Source organism: Cryptomeria japonica, chromosome 5 (assembly GCF_030272615.1).
Source record: "Cryptomeria japonica chromosome 5, Sugi_1.0, whole genome shotgun sequence".
Taxonomy (NCBI): Eukaryota; Viridiplantae; Streptophyta; class Pinopsida; order Cupressales; family Cupressaceae; genus Cryptomeria; species Cryptomeria japonica.
The window spans coordinates 455,928,485-455,948,670 of record NC_081409.1 but is presented as its reverse complement, the minus strand read 5'-3'; the positions used below and the strand labels follow the sequence as shown (position 1 = coordinate 455,948,670).

Below are 20,186 nucleotides of genomic sequence, written 5' to 3'. Positions count from 1 at the left end.
TATAATTAAAATTTAATTAAGTTAATGAATGGTCAAAAGACATGGAAGGAAAAGTTGTGACTCCCTCAAACATGAGATATAAAAGGGAGAAGAGAACCTCATTTTAAGAAGGGGATGATTTGGGAATCAGAAGTGCAAATCTGATTGAAATAAAAAGTGCAGATCTGATTGTGAAAGGTTGAGTCCCTTTCAAAGGGCAGAAGTAATGAAGAGTTGCACTCTTTCAAAGGGTGCTAATGGTGAAAGGGTGTGTCTCTTGCCAAAGGGCATCCATAATGAAGAGGTGTGACCTCTCCCTCACATTGAGAGATATAAAGGAAAGGAGTCAAAAGCACCTAGTGACATGATCATCGATCAGATCAGAACTATTATTAAGTTACATGAATTGGCAACCTCCTAGTAGGGGACATTACAGTGGTATCAGAGCAATGATCCTGCCATCCTGCAGAGTAAAGAATCTAAAGATGAATCAATGAATCATCCTAGTTAAGAAAAAGAATCTAACAATATGTGTATTCACATGTATGCTTCATGTTTGCAGATATCCATGTGTATGCTTTGTGTTTTCAAGTGTATGCTCTGTGTTTGATTCATATCTGATGTGTTTGTTTGCTCCATGACTGTCTATGATTACTATAGACATATTTATTTAGGAACATTGTATTTGAGGTCATAGATGTGTGTCATGCTTCTAATCATAAGTTCTTAACATTAAGTGATATCATTGATATGGTGCAAAACATTTAAGAAGTGATGTGAGACAAGGATGAGAGAAAACTTGTCTTAAAATTACATAATAATGAAATGTATATGTAATTCATATTTGTTGGTGTAATTAATTATTCATCTTGGATATAATTACACTTTACTTAAGATAAGTTTACTTATGTACATGCACCACATTGTAGTTTGCATATGAGACACTTAGGGAGATGTGCTACATTGGGAGTAAAAATGTAGGAGAATTTCCACCTTTTATGGTGTTATCTTGTTATTACTCTATCATATCCACTTATTGTGGAGTGATAATTCCACCTTCGATGGGTGATCCACCTCATGTGGAATATTTTGCTATTTCTCCTACCTACCCCTACCTACCCTTGCATCTCATTGAGCCACATGTCATCATTGTGTACTCTCTTGTCTCTTAGCCTTGTCTTTATAAGCAGGCTTATCCTACATTGTATGCAACAACAACGAGTTTTGATGATCCAGTTGATCAGTATTTTGCATCATTGATAAGAATATAGTTTATTCTTGTCACATTTTGTTCTCTCTTATTTGTGCTTCCCATTGCCTCTAGATCTTGGCAAAGTCTCACATGGTATCAGAGCCATTAGAGTGTCATTGGTTTGCCAATTGAGAGAAATTTGGGGTTTTGCATTTTGGAGCTTTCTATTGCAGGTTATTATTGGAACTTGTTGGGTCAAATCTGAGGTCACTATTGGATTGAGAAGGTTTGAGAAAAATAGAATCGTCTTTTGTTTAGTCCAAATCTGACATCCGAGGCCAAATCTAGAGTCGTTTGAAGGTGGAGGGTGGTGGCTTGTCTCGACAGCGATCTACATTTTTTGGAGCATTTTTTGGCCAAATCCGTCATCGCCATTGTGCTCAAAAGGTCCAAAAACCCCAAGATCGCCTGTCCATTCGCCAAAATCCGAGTAGTTTACCCGGAGTTGAAAAAATCCCCCTCCCAGGCTTGCTGTATGGACGTCTTTATTGTAGGTCTCTGTTGACGTGTGTTTGTACACAATCATACACAGAATAAAATACCGACAGGCATCTTATCCTCTCTTGAGAAAATAGTCTCTAACTGCTGAAGATCTGCAAAAAGGATCAGTTAGATGGACTCCAAGGTTCTTTTAGTGGGGTCTCCACGTGTGGACAAGCTTTTAGTGGTATGATGTGATTTGCTGTTTCCTTCAAGGCTTCTTACGGATTCAATAGTTCGAAGATTTCACTAATCTAAAAAGAACTTTCAAAAAATGGAAAAAGATAGGGCTTAAGAGGTCTAATCTAGCCTAACCCTATGAACGACTTAGCATGGATGAGATTTGGCAAGACTCAACCAATTTCAATTTCGCCATAAGACAACAACTCAACTGAAATTAGTGCGATCTTCTAAGGTAATAATGATGTTCAATGCATCAAAGACCAAGGACACTACTACGAAGGTACATATCCTAGATGCGAAAATGCTTGAAGGTTAAGGACTCAAGGTGTTTTCCAGTCGACCACACAAGGCGTTCCTACAATCAGCAAGAAGCTAGTGGTTTGGATTGCGAATCCTACCAAATATCAAATCTCACACTTAGTCTTTCTAATTAACAAACTACTTTGATTGAGCGTGATTCAAGTACATCCAACAACCATGAAGATAACTCAAGAAACTTGCAACAAAACACCATAACTTCAATATTTTATTGATTTCCAAGTCATCATATACAACAATTGCTTGAACTTCTCTCTTCAAGACTCAATCTTGCTACAAAATAAAAAATTGCTTACAATTCTAATCTCTCTATTTCACTCTTAACTCTATTCTCTATTAACTGACTATTCTGTTTTTACAAATGAAATGAAAAATGGGGGTATAAATAGCATCCCCAGTTACAATGAAAGGTCCAGATTGAAAGTAAATCAACGGACAAGATCATGACACCTAAACCCTAATTAGGGTTTGTTACAAATGACCTCCTTTTTACTGAACAATATTAAATACATAGCCAAATATTAAATTTGGCACAAAAATCTAGGAGGTATCAACCAATGAGAAATAAGATGTCATGTCATCTGTAACAACCTTTCATCTAGAATCTGATTCCCTTTCCAATTTTCCTTCTTAGCATATGCAATGAATTTTGTCACAATTCCTTCGATTTCTGTGATTGGAATCTCGGGAAGATTCTTGATACTCTCTTCTAAGTGGATAACCTGATCAAATGCATCTAGAAGAGCTGTGTCCCAAGTAGGTTCAAGTTCCTTGGTTCTATCAATCAGGAGCATGGTGGCATACATTTGATCATACTGCTCATCTGTAACATCTGCGTCCTTGCGAAAGATGATAGTGATTCTATCCTCAAACTCTTGTAAATCCACATCTGTCTCGACCTCGATCCTTCTGCCAAGAATGGTACGAAGTACCTCAAATACTCTGTCCTGGATCGGATTGATCACCTCCTCAACTTGACCACATCTAACACTGATGTCCTCAAAGAGAACACTCTTTATATGGAGTAAGGTTGACCACTGAAACAAACTGTGAGAATCGCCTTCCAAGATCTTCTCTTGTGCTAAAATTCTTCTAGATGTATGTCTTATAACTTTCAAGACAGGGATGACAACGTCCTTGGTATGGGCAAATGCAGCTACTGTTGCCATCAATCTGTGGATTATCTCAAGAACTTGGATAGCCTGATGGGTGATCTTCGACATCCTTGTAATAAACTCAATGGCCACCGTGTGAGATCTATCCATCCAATTACATGTACGCTGAACCATATTCCTGAATCTTTCTGCTTCATTGATTGATTGAAGGGGCAATGCCTGCAATGGTGATCTAACTGGATCCTGACGTCCCAAAGGTTCATTGATGTGACTGAAATATGTCCTCCATGCACCGACCTCTCTCTCAAGCTTTCTATTCTTTTCTACTTCTTCTCTAAACTTATCCTTCAATGCCTCAAATGTGTCGGTGGCATCATCTAAAGTCTGCTCTGCTGTGGATGGTCCTAACTCAATAGTCTGTATATGATAGTCTTCTGCTAGGATCTCACCCTCATATTTGTCTGCTGCCGGTGTAGCTATCTGCAGTTTTCTAGATCCAGTCTCATCTCGAATCATCTTGGACATCTTTGTAGCCTTCTTCTTCTCTGTTGTCATGTGTGAGCGTCCAACAAGGCTCTCTAAATCGATAGCACTGTCCTCGTCCTCAATTACGATCACCTTAGTCAATCTCTCCTTCAACCAATCTGGGATATTTGATCTTGTCTCTTGAACTTGAATTTCTTTGTGTACTACTTCTTCTTGTCTGGGAGGAGATGTTACTTCATTGTCATTATCTAAATCATAGTCTTGGAGAGATCCATCGGATGAAACATGCTGTGCCTGTTCTTCCTCCTGTCTGTCATTCTGTACCATCGATTCCATGGATTCTTCCACTCGAACTGTTCTATCTTCTGGCCTGGAAGAAGTACCTGGTGTTTGGTCTTTGTTAGCACCTTGCTTTTTCTTGGAAGGCTCTTTCTTTTCTGATCTTTCCTTTCTCTTTGAACCTCTCGGATGGAGATTGCCCTCACTGGCACATCGAAGGTTACCTTCACCTGAATTCCTAGGATTAGGATTGCCTTCACTAACACTGGCTCCACCTTCGGCTGGCTTTTCTTCCAAAGTAAAAGACATGGCTATGCCTTGTTCTCTCAACTTCTGATGTTGAATGTCTACCCATCTGCGAGTACAAGACAAGACTGGTGCCATCAAATCATCTAAATCCACGGCTTCGGGCTCATTCCAATTCAAACTTATTGCTTTGCTCTCTCTATCATATGAAGATTGGATGTGCCTGCCGTTGTCCTGAGCTTGGTCGGCTACTCTGTAAATCTTACATTTCCTGATGAAATCCAAAGGCAATCTAGAATGTATCTTTCGTTTCACTTCGAGATCATCTAGGAGATTCATCATAAAATCTTCAATTTGGTACTCATGTCTAAATCTTCTACCGACTGTCTCCTCTAAATGTCCATGAGGATCAAAACTATTCCTCCAAGCAAAAGATGAAAAAGGATACAAGGCTAACTCCCTCTCTGCGTCATCCATGGCTGAGACATTGGGACATACCTCAACTGAATTACCCAAAATAATAGGTACCTGAACTCCATTCTGATGTCTGTGTCTGAATGCCTTCACATATGCTGCCAACTGCCTTGTTACTTCAAGTAACACAATTCTATCTGTCGGGTACCTCGGCAACATGTATGGAGGTAAAGGACATCCATACACTCTAATGTAAGTGAACTTGGGAAACTGAATGAACCAAGCACTGTACCTCTTGATTAACTCCTGGGCATCCTGAGATAATCTGTTGTGAATCCCTCCTTGCAACGTCCTGGTGATGTTCATCGTGAAAGTATCATTGATTAACTTGTAGTTCTTCCCTGGTGGATGATGCAAGTAGGTATAGGATTCACAAACTCTGATCTCGCCGGGTCCTCTTCCAATCACTCCTCTGTGAGGTAGTCCTGCGTACTCAACGCTCCTGATTAAGGCATAGATGACGTATGAACTCATGTGGAAGGACTTAGTAGCCCTGAGTCTTCTCAACTGTACGTCTAAGCAATGACTAATTATCCTAGCCCAATGTATTGTACCCTTTCCTTGAACAATCACCTGGATGAAATAAAACATCCATTTCTCAAAATAGAAGGCATGAGGTGCTCCTGTAACTCTGTTGAGCATGGTAATCAAATCTCTGTACTCCTCTTGGAAATCAATCCGGTGTGGTGTGTTCGGTACTTTGCTCAGACGGGGACGACTCTTAAGTAGCCAGTTCTTGTTGATTATGCTTAGGCAAGCATCTGGATCATCATCGTACACTGATCTGGCTCCTTCAATGCTCTTGTATATCATGTCCCTGTGCTCTGGAAGATGGAAGGCTTCACTTATGGCCTCCTCTGAAAGGTACGCCAAAGTGTTTCCCTCATTGGACACAATTGTCCTGGACTGTGGATTGTAATGACGGGCACACTCGATCATCAACTCGTGGCACTGAATGGCTGGAGGAAAACCGGCCGCCTTGATAATGCCACTCTCTATTATTCTCCGGGCGACAGGTGATGGCTTGCCGATGTAAGGGACCTCTCGGAACTTCTTCGTGCTAAAGTTTCCCAAGTTTGTATCTCCAATGTTGCTCCACTTGGACACGATCTTGGTCTCCACCTCTTCAGTCTTCTGATCTTCTTTCATGAGAGCCGAGCGACTGGTGGATGCTCCCGCCTTTGGGGTCGCCATACCTACACAACATTTCATTATAAGAAATAGATTTTGCAATAAATAACGTAGATAAGAGAGATAGATTTTAGGAAACCTCATGATAAGTCCCTAGAGTTATCATTTCCTAAAATACAACGATTGAGCTAAGAGATTTAAAATTCAAAATTTGAAATATGACGATGAATGAATAAAACAATAATAATCAAATCGCCATACCTCGATAGAGAGCTAACTCTAGAATGCAAAAACAAAATTTGCCTAGGCAAAATTGAGATATAAAGATAATCTTCAATATGATCCCCTCAAACTTGATTTCGCCACCTCTGGAGAGAATGAGATCTTCAAATTCGCACAAACAAATCTCCAAGTCCTTAGCAAATTCGCCTTAGGCGTGGTCTTGGACGGATCTTCAAATTCGCTCTTGGTGTGGTCTTCGAATTCGCACCACCTTTGATCTTCAATGCAATTCGCACCTCTTCAAACACACTTCGCACGCCTCACACCACCTTGGGAATGTCTACGCCACCATGGTTTGAAGTCGCACCACCTTTGGAATGTCTAAGCGCGCCACCCTTGGTCTTCAATTGAGATCGCACCACCTTTGGAATGTCTTCGCCACCTTGGATAAATGAAACTTGCACTATATTCGCCTCTTGTCAACTCGCATGAAGGAAGGTAAAATAATGATGTAGAAAATGACAATTCTACCCCCCTTATATAGCGCTTGCATCCTTTACCCCTTAGGCCGACTTAATAAAAATAAAACCATTTTTTAAATGATTTGCAATGACATAACAAGGCCGACCTCCATATATGAGCGCTTAAAATCGATTTTTTTTTTTAATTAAATAATTAATTATTTAATGCCTTGCGTTTTTTAAATTGCAAATTTCGATTTTTAAATAAGGCAAAAATAACTAATAAATGTTTAACGCCACATTAAATGCCAATAAAAAATGGATTTTTAATTTTTAAATTGATTTAGCATTTAAAGTAAATTCGAATTGTTTAATTTGGCGCCAAAACTGGAAAATAAAGGGACGTACCTCATCGCTCTGGTCCCTTGGAGAGGGACAGGAGCGATCCATGATTTTGGTCTAGATTCTTGCGTTTTCAACGTTCAACTCCTTCATTTCCACGTCCCAAATCGATCATCTGGTGGTCCTTCGAACTTAGATTTCTTTTCTTGTGCGAGCAAATGCATCCCATGACCATTATCGCCCTAGTCCCTTGGAGAGGGACAGGAGCGATCTCCATGTTTTCACGTTCACCCTGTATCTTTGACCTTCGAAATATCATTGCTTGTGTCCTTTGCGCTTATTCCCATTCGCTTTTATCATGTGTTTGGATGCATTAAAGGGACCATCGCCCTTGTCCCTTGGAGAGGGACAGGAGCGATCCATGATTTTTCCTTGATCTTGGTGACTTTTCAACTTCGATCCCCTTTGCAATGTCCTCCAAATGTCGTCCTTCGCACTTCCTAACCTCGCCTCGCCTTGATCTTTGAAGGAACGGGAGTGTTTTAATAGTATCGCCTTGGTCCTTGTCCAAAGGACAGGAGCGATGGGAGACTTTTAACTCGATTAGCAATGTTTGGACGTTTAAAACTCTTGCAAACTATCTTCAAACGATGTCCTGGAGCATATGTAACCTTGTGTATCTTTGTCTTTACGTAAATCTTGCATGGATTAATCTAATATATCAATATCGCTCTAGTCCCTTCCTGAGGGACAGGAGCGAAGTTCATCATAACATGCTTGTTCTTGTTTGTACCAACTTGCAATTATCTTCATTGCGTGGAATGATGTCCTTTCGACCCTCTTGGTAACTTGAAACTTGTTTGCCTTTTGAAATTTACGCCATTATGTAGATATCGCTCTGGTCCCTTGGAGAGGGACAGGAGCGATCTAGGTCTTTAGAGTGCAAATCCTTCCATGTGATGACCTTTGCAACGTTGCGCTTGGTGGGAATGCCTTGAAATGTCCTCGCCATCCTTCGTCCTGGCTTGGATCGGCCTTGAACCTTGGAGGGACGACCTTGAACTCTGGAGGGACGCATCATCACCACTGTATCGCCCTGGTCCCTTGGAGAGGGACAGGAGCGATCCTTCCCTTGTGGCTTTCATCTCACTTTGCCATGCGCTAAGTTTATATTCAACGGATTCGTCCTTCTTCCCTCTATCCGTCCATGCCTTGACATTGTTTGTAATTTTGCAAAAAAGGTAGTTATATCAAAAATCGCTCTGGTCCCTTCCTGAGGGACAGGAGCGAACTAGGCATTTAGCACTGGTATGGACGTCCAAAAAATCTTCAAATTATATTCAATGTGCTCATCTCATGTTCTCCTTTGTTTTTGAACGTAAACTTGCCTCGACCCTTGTCTGGATTTTGCAAAATGAAGGAAATCGCTCTGGTCCCTGGGAGAGGGACGAGAGCTACAAGGTACCTCGCCCTGGTCCCTTGGAGAGGGACAGGAGCGATTTAGTCAATATAGGTCATTTTCCTTCGTTTTTTGCATCTCAAATTATATTCATTTGGCAAAGTATCTTCCTTCGGACGTCCTCAAATCATTAAGTTTTCAAAATCTTGCAAGGACAAGGCGAAATTTGAATCGTAGCTCCGGTCCTTCACTGAGGGACAGGAGCGATTTTCCTCCTGGAGGCCTTTCTGCGCTCATGAAAATCTTCAATTTATATTCAAATGAAAGATCTTGTCGTTCTCTATCACTTCAAACGTAAAATTTGTCCGAACTCCGCAAGGATGATGAGATATCTGAAAATGAGCTCCCGTCCTTCACTGAGGGACAGGAGCGATTTTGCTCCTACAGGCCAAAATAACAAGATTTTTTACATTTTAACACTTCACGAGGCGAAAACAAATCAATTCCAATGCCTAGGATCAAACTCCAAAAAAGTCAAAATTTGGTCAAAATATTCAGTCAGACAAAAATTCACATTGACGATCATCATTTAAACAAGTTTAAGCTCTGCATGAACATTCCAATTGAAAATTAGACCATTTTGGCGAAATCATTGCATTCAAAATTTGCATTCTAGAAAAGAAAGCTCAAAAGCTCTCAAAAATGACTGGATTTTGGCTTGAAAAGGCAAAACTTAAAACCCTAAGGCTTAGCCCTAAATCCAGACAACTAACGGACTAACAAAACCCTAAAAACGAAAGCGAAAACAAGCGAAAAACAAGCAAAAAGAGGGGGTCCCCATTTGCGATGGGGCGATGTGTGAAATGGTCACAACAGTCTCAAATTTTTATTTTTTTAAATTATCTTTTGTTTTATTAATTTTTCAGAAATTAAAATAAAAATTAAATACATATTAAAATTTTGTGGGGGGTAATTTGTTTTTTTTTGCTTTTTTAAAGTTAAAATCAAAAAAAAAAAAAAAATTGTTTTGGCGGTGGGGGCGCTTTATTGTGTCGCGGGTGCTACGGGTACACCGCAGTGTACCTGCAAGCACTGCGGGTAACAACAATGTACCTACGGCCCCGCAGAGTACCTGCGAGTAACTACAGGCGCTGCGAGCAACCGCAGTGTACCTACGGGTAGCCGCAAGCTCTGCGGGCCCCCATGCAAGGAGTTTTTTAATTTTATATTTTTTTAAGCTTTTTTTATATATTAATTCTTTTTAAATAAGTTTTTTTAATTAAATAAAAACTTTAATGATTCTAATATGTTTTATTTTTAATATTTTTTGTTTTTTTAAATATCAAGAATTTTTAAAAACGCCTTTTTTAAATTTTTTAATAAATAAATGCTTTAATAAAGTTTTTTTTTCATGGGCATTTTAATAATTGTTTTTAATAAGATTTTTTAAATATTTTCAAAACAAAATTTGTCATTTAATGAGCAAAAATGGGAATACTATTTTTTTCTTGCACACCTTCATACCTATATGCAGCGCTTCCAACCGGCAGCCAAGAGGGGGGGGGGCGAGGGGGGGGGGGGGCGTATTGCTCCTATATTTTGCTTGGCAACATCCCAATCGGAGGCATCTTCATCTTCAGTATTCTACAAGGCTTCTTTGGTGGCATCATCTTCATGTTTCCATATTTGTATGCTCTTGCTTGAGCAATGTTGTACTCGCACTATCATGAAGTGCCACACCTTTTTGTATCTTATCTTTGATGACTATTTTGATGTAATCCTCTTGTACACGTAGATTAGGAATATCTTGTGAGACTTGGTGCATGGCTCCAGTTGAGACTTAGATTGTACAAATTTGTGCATGGCTCCCGTGAGACTTTGATTGTACCAGTATTTCTGTCGTTTACGAGTATCCAGTTGATGCTCAAAGCAGGTTGTCTCCATGCCTGATCTTTATTTTGTTGCAGCAAGTGATTCATCCATTGACTTGGTACCTGGTTTTGTCACACTTTGACATTATTGGTGCAGCATTGGCTCTCTTTCTTCCTTATGGGGAGGTATTTTGGTCACCATCTTGGACCATCCTTGCAGGAGATTCGACATTGAGGGGGGGCTTCATGGTCTCTTCTTCTCTCTTATTCATCATTGAGAGCATTGTGTCCTTTCATCATCTCTCTTTTGGGGGGGACTTTTTTCCCATGTGGTTTTTCTCCCTTTCTCCGTTTATGGGAGATTGCATTTGCATTTGTACATGGGTACCTAACATGGCCTTGTAGCTGGGACCCATCTTGCATTGCTTAGTTGCATTGTAGACTTAAGTGCATTCCCCTAAGTTGCACTTAAGGGGGGGGTGTTGGTGTAATTAATTATTCATCTTGGATATAATTAGACTTTACTTAAGTTTACTTAGGGACATACACCACATTGTAGTTTGCATATGAGACACATAGGGAGATGTGCTACATTGGGAGTGTGTATGTAGGAGAATTTTCACCTTTTATGGTGTGATCTTGTTATTAGTCTATCATATCCACTTATTGTGGAATGATAATTCCACCTTCGGTGGGTGATCCACCTCATGTGGAATATTTTACTATTTCTCCTACCTACCCTTGCATCTCATTGAGCCACATGTCATCATTGTGTGCTCTCTTGTCCCTTAGCCTTGTCTTTATAAGCAGGCTTATCCTACATCGTATGCAACAACAACGAATTATGATGATCCAATTGATCAGTATTTTGCATCATTGATAGGAATACAGTTTATTCTTGTCACATTTTGTTCTCTCTTATTTGTGCTTTCCATTGGCTCGAGATCTTTGCAAATTCTCACAATATTATCATTTGTATGAAGAATACCCTATGATGCATATGTTGAGTGAACTGCCATGGTAGTAATATAAGTAAGTACAAAGAGGGAGAACGGTGATGAGGTCCTCCTCTAGGTAGCCCACCTCATGGAAGTTGATCAATGGTCCCATGAGGTCAAGGGGGTGTAAGACGGAGTCCACCGCTCTTGGACTTAGAGGGGAAGGACATTCAGGACACCCTGTTGTATCTTTCCAAACTCTATCATAATTGATTATTAATAATGGGATAAGGATGGAAGTGAAGAAGGGGAACGGTGATAGGATACCTAACTAGGTAGCCCACCTCATGGTAGTTTGACCGATGGTCCCATGAGGCTAAGAGGGCTCTCACTTTCACTCCGCTCTTGGCCCTAGGGTAGAGGGTCTCTTGGACACCTCATCATTCCTCTTACTCCCACTTTCTTATGATTGAGCTCCTATAGGGAGTTGGACCAGACCCTGTTAAGTTAATTTATGTTTAATTATATTTCTTTAGAGATTTATATTATTAGTTCCAATGGTTTCCTACCTATTGCAGGATCTCAATCAGGTACGCATCTTGTTACATTTGTAGTTTTACATAAAATGGTGATTTAGGGCAAGAACTAGGGTTTTTACAAAAAAGGGAGTAGCATGTTTATTCTATGAGTGTTTCGAAAGCCATTTCATATTGGGAATCATTTTGAACATTCCATGATCATTGCTTGAGGACAAGCAATCTTGAGTGTGGCAGACTGTAATGTCCCCACTTTGGAATAGAATTTAATAATAAATACTAATAATAATATTCAAATAGAAAAGAATAAAAATTAAATTTAAATTAAAATATAAAATAATATAATTAAAATTTAATTAAGTTGATGAATGGTTAAAAGACATGGAAGGAAAAGTTGTGACTCCCTCAAACATGAGATATAAAAGGGAGAAGAGAACCTCATTTTGAGAAGGGGATAATTTGGGAATCAGAAGTGCAAATCTGATTTAAATAACAAGTGCAAATCTGATTTAAATAACAAGTGCAGATCTAATTGTGAAAGGTTGCGTCCCTTTCAAAGGGCAGAAGTAATGAAGAGTTGCACTCTTTCAAAGGGTGCTAATGGTGAAAGGGTGTGTCTCTTGCCAAAGGGCATCCATAATGAAGAGGTGTGACCTCTCCCTCACATTGAGAGATATAAAGGAAAGGAGTCAAAAGCATCTAGTGACATGATCATCGATCAGAACAGATCAGAACTATTATTAAGTTACATGAATTGGCAACCTCCTAGTAGGGGACATTACACCGTATCCTAAGAACTTGAACTTTGGAAAACAGTAACATAATTTTGTTCAAATTTCTATAGTAGTTAAACAATTAGAGGAAGAGAAGGCCAAAGGCAATATGCTCTTAGAAAACTTCGGATGAGGAAGTTGATTCTGTCTTAATTTGTCCCCAGTTAAAAGATGTTTGGTGTTACCTTAATGGGCATTAAAAGTTGATTGTCTGAGTATAATGTCCATTTAGGTCTAAAGTGTGTCAGTTATAATGTTTAGATTCTCAGTCATTAATGAAGTTTATAAGATCATACTAGTAATATATTAATGCTGCCATTAATGATGACAGAAATATTTGATTAGGTATTATAACCAGATATTTGTTATACACCTCCATGACACAATGCTCATTTTTTCCACAATTTCCACAATCAAAACTAAACAGAGCAACAAAATAAATTAATTCCTAGCTTTGAAGCTTCTTCTTACATGTTTTGTTGAGATCTATTTTAGCTTTTCAAACACTTACAAGTTACAACGATTATTCCTCAAGGGATATTGTGAAAAAACAAGAAATGATTAAAACACTACCCATGAAATATAGCATTTCCCAACAAATGATTTTAATCTATCTAGTCTTTGAATACGAGAGAAACAGATTAAGAAATCCAAGAAATAAGAAACTGTTCGATTTCCATTGTAAATGTAATACTGGTTATCTAACAGCATTTCATCATTTTGGATAAAAATTAAAGGAGGCCATAGAATCTGTGACAACATAGAGTATCCACCCATTTCCAACTACACTAGAATTCAGAAGAACAAATTGTAGGTAATAAAAATGGCCCTCATGTTCACATTTAGTTTCTTCTTTTCTCTAGAAGAAAATTGAAGATAAATACGACCTTCGCGATATGGAACCCACTCGTGCTTGCGTGCATGATGAGGAGCATCTAAAGGAGGTAACAAGCCCTGCAAAATATAAATTTCCAGGCCCATTAGCAAAGTGATTGATTGTGTGTGGTTTTCTTATTGATGAAACATATCTTAATACACTATATATGGATAAGTCACAAAATACAATAGAAAAATATGCGAGCCTATAAGTAAAAGAAAAATATAGCATTTTAAGAAACATGTATATCTAAGATTCTTAACTTACAAGGCCAAAATTAGAATTCCCGCATTTACCCTCTCTTACTAGTTCTGACAGATCCATCTCAATCATTTAGTGGCTCACTAAAACTCACTCATATTGAGAGGGGGCAAGGAGGTAGGGAATTAAAATCATGAATTTGAACACTCAAATCTTATTGGATATAAATTTACTGTTTTCTTTATACACAAAGTCAACTTCATGAAAAAATTAATAATAGACTACGTAAACGAAAAATTAAAGATGAAACACATGTTTAAGAGAGAAAGCAAATAACAGGAAAAAGGTTAGACTTCGCATGAAGAACAATGGGAAACATAATGAGAAGAGTGAAAAGTCAGGGAATGGAGCGATTGGCAACAACCTTCTCATATTTTGTTATCTCATCATTCAATGTTCAGAACCAGAAGGTTTCAAGTCAGACTACATTTCTCAAAAGAACAGAAGAAATGTGGCAAGATTCATAGTATAGGAAGAAAAATGAGACACTAGAAAAATGATGATAATGAACAGAAATTTACCAAAAAATAAATAAAACCAAGTCTAACCAAATATATAAATTATATTTTATGCTTCACAAAATTGCAAAGAAAAAAATATCCGACCTTTAATTCAAGAAATTTTAATCTTTTATAAGTTGTAGCTACATCAGAACAAATGAAAACTAATTTATTTTTTAAAAGAAAAAAGATGATGATGGTTTTTACTTTAGCACCCCTTAAGGTTAGCAAGGTCAATCAGACAACCAAAAAAACTATGTATTTTAAAATGTCAATCCACATTTAAGCAGACTGAAAACCAAATCTGCATACGTGTTTTTATTTTCACAAAACAACAGATTTTTTTCATTGGGGAGGGGGAGGGGAAGTAAGGGGGGAATGGGAGAGTTTGGTGACGGGTTTGGTGCGGAAGGAGCTAAAGTTGCCTAGGGTTAAGGACCCTGGACCTGAAAACAATTGAGTAAAAGACAGACACCAATAGAAAAAATCAACAGGACCTTAGATTATAGAAGCATGTTATCATGACAAATATCCATCGAAGGATCACCAATCTATCAGAAATTGTTTAAGCTAGCATATAGATGAATTATCGAATGCATGGCAGCCTTATAATCCAGTCCTTCCATTCCAACTGCAGAGTCTTCATTACTAGTCAGCGACATAGGCACCACAAGGGCTTTCAAATTCCCCTACTATTAGCTATCTTCAATCTCCTATATGCAGTACTTCAAGATGAAGACAGGGAAAGTTATATGCCATCCTTCCCATTCATACCTCACCATCTGTATTTCCCTTTCCATTCAGCAAGAAAAAGATGCAGAACAGAACTTTTATTCTTATCTTTCCTCAAAACATAGAGGATAACATTCATTATTCAAAAATAACAGCCAAGCAAAAAGGTAGTGTATTTGAGTGGGATAGCATTTTTCTGTATTCTCTTTTCATTTTCATTCCCTTACAATGTGCAGGGAAATTTATTATCTTTCTAATGAACGCAGATAGAACTATAAAATCCAAAGAGCGGAAGTGCACTGACATGCAGAATGCAGGTTTGAAGAGCAAAAAAAAATTCCTAATCATATTCTCCTTTATATTAACAAATGAAGAACCCTTCAATCTAGAAAATAAAAAGGCTCAACTTTATAAACTACACTCAGCCTAGCAGCTACAGATATGGGGAGCAATTCTTGCATGAATTCTCTTATAATTACTGCTCATTATCTTTTCCCGTTTCATCATCCACTGCCTCTGTTAATGAATTCCACCCATTGCTTATGCAAATAGGAAACTGAAAAGAAAGGAAGGAGAGAGTAAATGAAACCAGAGTTATTCAACACTAGCTTCCATGAACTAGACTACAGCTTAGGAATAATCTGTTCGAATTTTTACTAAGAGGACACTTACAACATTCTGTGGTAAATCAGTCTCATCCAACTGTCTACATTCTGTGGTAAATCAGTCTCATCCAACTGTCTGCAACTTTATGAAAGGCCTTACTATCATCTTAATTGATAACCATGGCTTCCTCAGGGTCTGCCTATACGTTTTCATTTTAAGATCACTTATCTAAAAATTAGGGGCCATGGATAATGGAACAAAAAGGCTGCAGCAATAGCATTCATACAGTTCTGAAAGTAATCCAGACGAATAATCTAATCTTTTCCATTCCATAACAATGCACTTCAGCCCCATGAATCTTAATTTGCATTTTGCATAATGAAATACCATGTTATTTAACTGATATGAACTACCAGATATTGCACTGAGATTGATGGAAGCCATCACATTCAAGTTTTCAACACATCCTAGGCATTTCTCTGTCCACATCTCCTAGTTGAGTTAGGAAGAATTTCCAACCACAAGTGACTGCTGTCCTAATATCTCTCTACTTAAATAGCTCAAATAGGAAATCATTTAACAGCAGAAAAACAAATTTCTAAACATTGCAACAATTAATAAAATAGCTGAAACTCCAAATGCAGAAGCATAGAACAAGCACGCAGATAATTTACACCTTTAAATCAGTTTTTCATTCCTTCAAAAAACTTACAAGAACACTTCTACAAGTTGTACATCACACAGCTGCATGGAAATACATTATATTATATTCTTATATCTTGCTCCTAACTTTATACTATTCAACTAAAAATCTAATCATCCAAAAAGCATCCTTACCTCTTACAAGAGATCAGCTGGAAGATAAATTTAAGTCATTAGTGTTTATCTTCATTTTATTAGACTTAATTAGCTAAATAAAAGACTTTCATTTTAATCCTTAAAAGTCAAATGCAAAAATAGAATAACTTGAACAACTTTCCAACACGTTCACATTAAACCTGTGCAAAAATTCCTATCCAAGTTAAAAAGTCAACTAGTCCTTCATGACGTTCCTACCATTTGTTGTGCCATGACTACATCCTACTCATTCAACTCATGTCCCACCTCAATGCATATGTGAAGCCACATTCGCACTGAATTTTTTCATCAAATTCTTTGCATGGGGACCACTTGCCCTTTTCTTGGAATAGTGGTCTCCAAAAAAACTATATTTTCGGTATTAGATGGGATACAATGTTCCTTCCTTGCTGGCTGATATAGTTCTTTGTTCCCCTAACACTTTCTGCTAGAGAAACCTGAATTCATAGCAAGAACTTCCCATTTATCATAAAAGCAAATGAACCAAAATCCTTAAGTGATTGCACTAGAGGGACTCAAATTCATTCAGCCAGACCAAAGCAAGTATGCTAGAAGTACAAACAAGCCAAGTATAATGCAAGGGCAGCATTGAGGGGTCATTCAAGAATCTAGGAGAACCCACCAAAAGCCAGAATTTACTTCCGAAAGTGGCATAGTAGTCCTCTAGACCAACTGAGCTCATTGCCAACATCAAACATCCTCTCTGACAAGGTTGATGGTCACTGAGAAACCTGAAGCCAATGACAATACTGAAGTGACCAAAAACAGGGTGCTTACACACGAGATAGGAGAGGAGGTTCTGGTGATAGGCTAATTTGAATATTGCATAGAGACCCTTCCTAGAAACCCAAGGCAAGGGTTCAATGTTTGAAGTGAAGATAATCAAAGTGCCACCACGCAAGCCTCAAGGAATATTGCGCACACCATGCCAATCTTCAACACTACCATGCACTCTCTACGACACACACAACCCCATGCAAGTCATCATTCCATCACATGCCACCCTGCATGACTTACCAATGCTTCACGCATCAACCTTGCACCATAAACAATTTGTCACATGTAGCACAATCAACAAACTTCTTCAGCCATGGGAATTGAATGTCAACTATCAACATTACCAAACAACTAGAAGCTCAAACAATTTAGGGACATCAGCAATTTCATATCCTTCATGTCTTCCAACCATATTTAATATATATTCTCTCGTCCTCTTCACATTAAAGGAGGACAAATAATAGCATAGCATGGACATACCATTCTAATGTGTTTATCACTTTATGGTCTCATAAATCTTCATTCCTTGCCTTGCATTTGTAACATCCATTGTGCCTTGTTCATTATTTATTGTGAATAGAAGTGGCATACATATTTGCTAAAAGACCTTCACTTGAAATATTTGATTGTGTGTTGAAACTTGATTTACTAATCTCTTGTTGTCCCACATAGTCAATGAACCCATCTTTCTCGAGATTGGTTTGTCCCCCAGAAAACCTGAGATACAAATCTGGAGGTTTTCACTATGTTACCCCGAGTTTTTGGGACGGGGACGGCAAGGGACAGCGGGACGAGTTTCCAGGACGGCAAATTTTTTTGCCAATTTTGGGGACGGCAGGGAGACGGCAAAGGGGACGGCTATATAAAATATAGGGAAAATTTAAAATATATAGTGAAATTTTAAATGTTCATATGAAAAATAGATAAAGCATGTATATATACATTATATTCATATGAAAACATGGGTAAAGCAAGTATATGTACATTATAGAACCTTAACATACCACATTTGTGTTCAGAATTCATTGTCAGTACTCAATATGCATTCATAATTGAAAAAACATTGTCAATATGCCAACACTTGTTTGCATGTAGTTCATTGTTTATTTCTAGTTGAAGGATATTTTGATAGTCTTCCATTTCTATTATGACCTACAACCGCTTCTTTATGCACTACAAAGTTTTGGATGTTTGTGAAATTCTATACCAAGCTGTTATTCATATTTCTGAGTGCTCTTTTCTATGATTCAGACCTGTTTACCTTTCATAATTGTGAAAAGTCCAATATTGCAGACCTACAACCACTTTTTTACGCACTACCGCGTTCTAAGTGTTTGTGAAATTTATTACCAGGCTGCTGCTCATTATTTCTAAGTGCTTTTGGAAGTGATTCAGACATGTTTACCCATCATATTAATGAAAATCCAATTTTTTAGACCTATAATAAAATAAAAAAATTTATTTTTGAGCATTTGAGTCTTTTTTTGTTTTTTAAATGTGCTGGGAAAAGAGGGACAACTGGCCATCCCCGGGACAGTTAGGGGACAGGGGGACGTCCCCTTTGAGAGTCACTGTCGTCCCCAAGTTTTCGAGACGTTTCCCACAAATTTTGCAATTTTGGGGACGGCGAGGGGACGTCTCCTAGCCGTCCCCAAGTCCCCGAAATGTCCCCGGTACGGGGACGGGGGATTTTAACCCGGGGACGCGTCCCCAGGTTACGTAGGGTTTTCACCATCAAAGGTTAATATGCCACAATGTTTTATGGGAATTATGGAGGGCATCGAATTTCTTATATCATCTCAAAGCAAGGAAAGTATGTTTCTTTTCATCTCAAAGCAAGGAAAACATGTTTCTTTTCTTTAAGGCAAGAAGAATTATGTGAGGATATGGGATAGAGGCTAGGAAGGCAAGGTGAACAGAATTGTGTGAGGAAAGAAATCAAGAGCTGCCTCCAAGATGGAATGGGATAACAACCATACTTGCCCATGGTAATAGAGAGGGCGATATTCCCTCATAAATTAGGAAAGGCGGGCAATGTAACCAATAGCAAACCAAGGTGGACCATGAAGTGGTGGCTACTTAATGATCATATGGAAGGAAAGGAAGAAGAAAAACAAGCCACGTGGATGGTGGAGGACAAAGGAGTACAGTCAATAGGAGGGAATTGATAGGAAATAAGAAAATCTTGAATATCAAAAATGAAAGACCTAGCAAGAACATAATTACCACTCATACCCCCTTTACGATGGAAGTACATAATTTTTTTGGAAATCAAAAAAACAAGTGGCCCATAAAGAATGTGAAGACTATGCAACCACCTAACTCAAAAAGGTGTCTCCTTTAGGTTGTGACCAATATTTTTAAAATACCAACAAGATGAAGTTGTGCTAGATGAAGCAAATTAGCACTTTCCAAGAAGCATTGTAGTCTAAACTAAAAGATTCAAAGGATGACACGGAAAAACAGAATGTTGATTGTTTCAAACAATTGGTTGATCAGAAATTAACCTATGACAGCATGATTGTAGATATAAGACTATGACTGCTCAGTTTGAACAGAACTTAGCCAAGCAAACTTTTCAGGTAAATGAATGGCACAACCAACTTGCCAAGTTCAGGACAGTTACGAAAGAAACAATCCAACTCAAGGTTGATGTGTTAAAGAAAGTTCGAGTAGCTGATTAGTTTAGCAAAAATTACAAACGAGTTGAGTAGGAAAACAAGCAGCTATAGAAGAATATTGCTATTAAACCAAAAATTTGTGATTGATTCCTCATTTTCGCCTTACAAACTACTTGGCAGCTTCAAGTTCAATCTTCCATGCTCTGAGGCAGCAGCTGCATCTGACCCTCATCCCACTGCATGTGTATTTTTGGTGAGGATGCTGCCTAAAACTTAAAGGGTGGATAGAGGCAGATATTTAGAAAGTTTGTTTGAATTTAATTGAGATATGATCTTACAAGATGATATACTAGGGCAGAGTGATGTCAATCGCTTTAATTTGCTTTTTTTATGGTTAGTAGTGGTTGCATGTGTGATTGCCTTCAGCCAGCATGACCATTATAGCCTTTGTCTTCGTAAACATATAGCT

The 20,186-nt window shown here is 38.3% G+C and overlaps 1 protein-coding gene across 2 annotated transcripts in view; it reads right to left on the bottom strand.

Annotated features, from left to right (window-relative positions):
• LOC131060851 (uncharacterized) overlaps nt 1–20,186 on the bottom strand; it is a 201,312-nt gene that overhangs the window by 107,281 nt on the left and 73,845 nt on the right. For both annotated transcript variants that reach the window (XM_057994274.2, XM_057994268.2), the window contains exon 4: nt 13,373–13,439. In XM_057994274.2, coding sequence (XP_057850257.1) covers nt 13,373–13,439 — 67 coding nt within the window. The remainder of the gene's footprint in view (nt 1–13,372; nt 13,440–20,186) is intronic.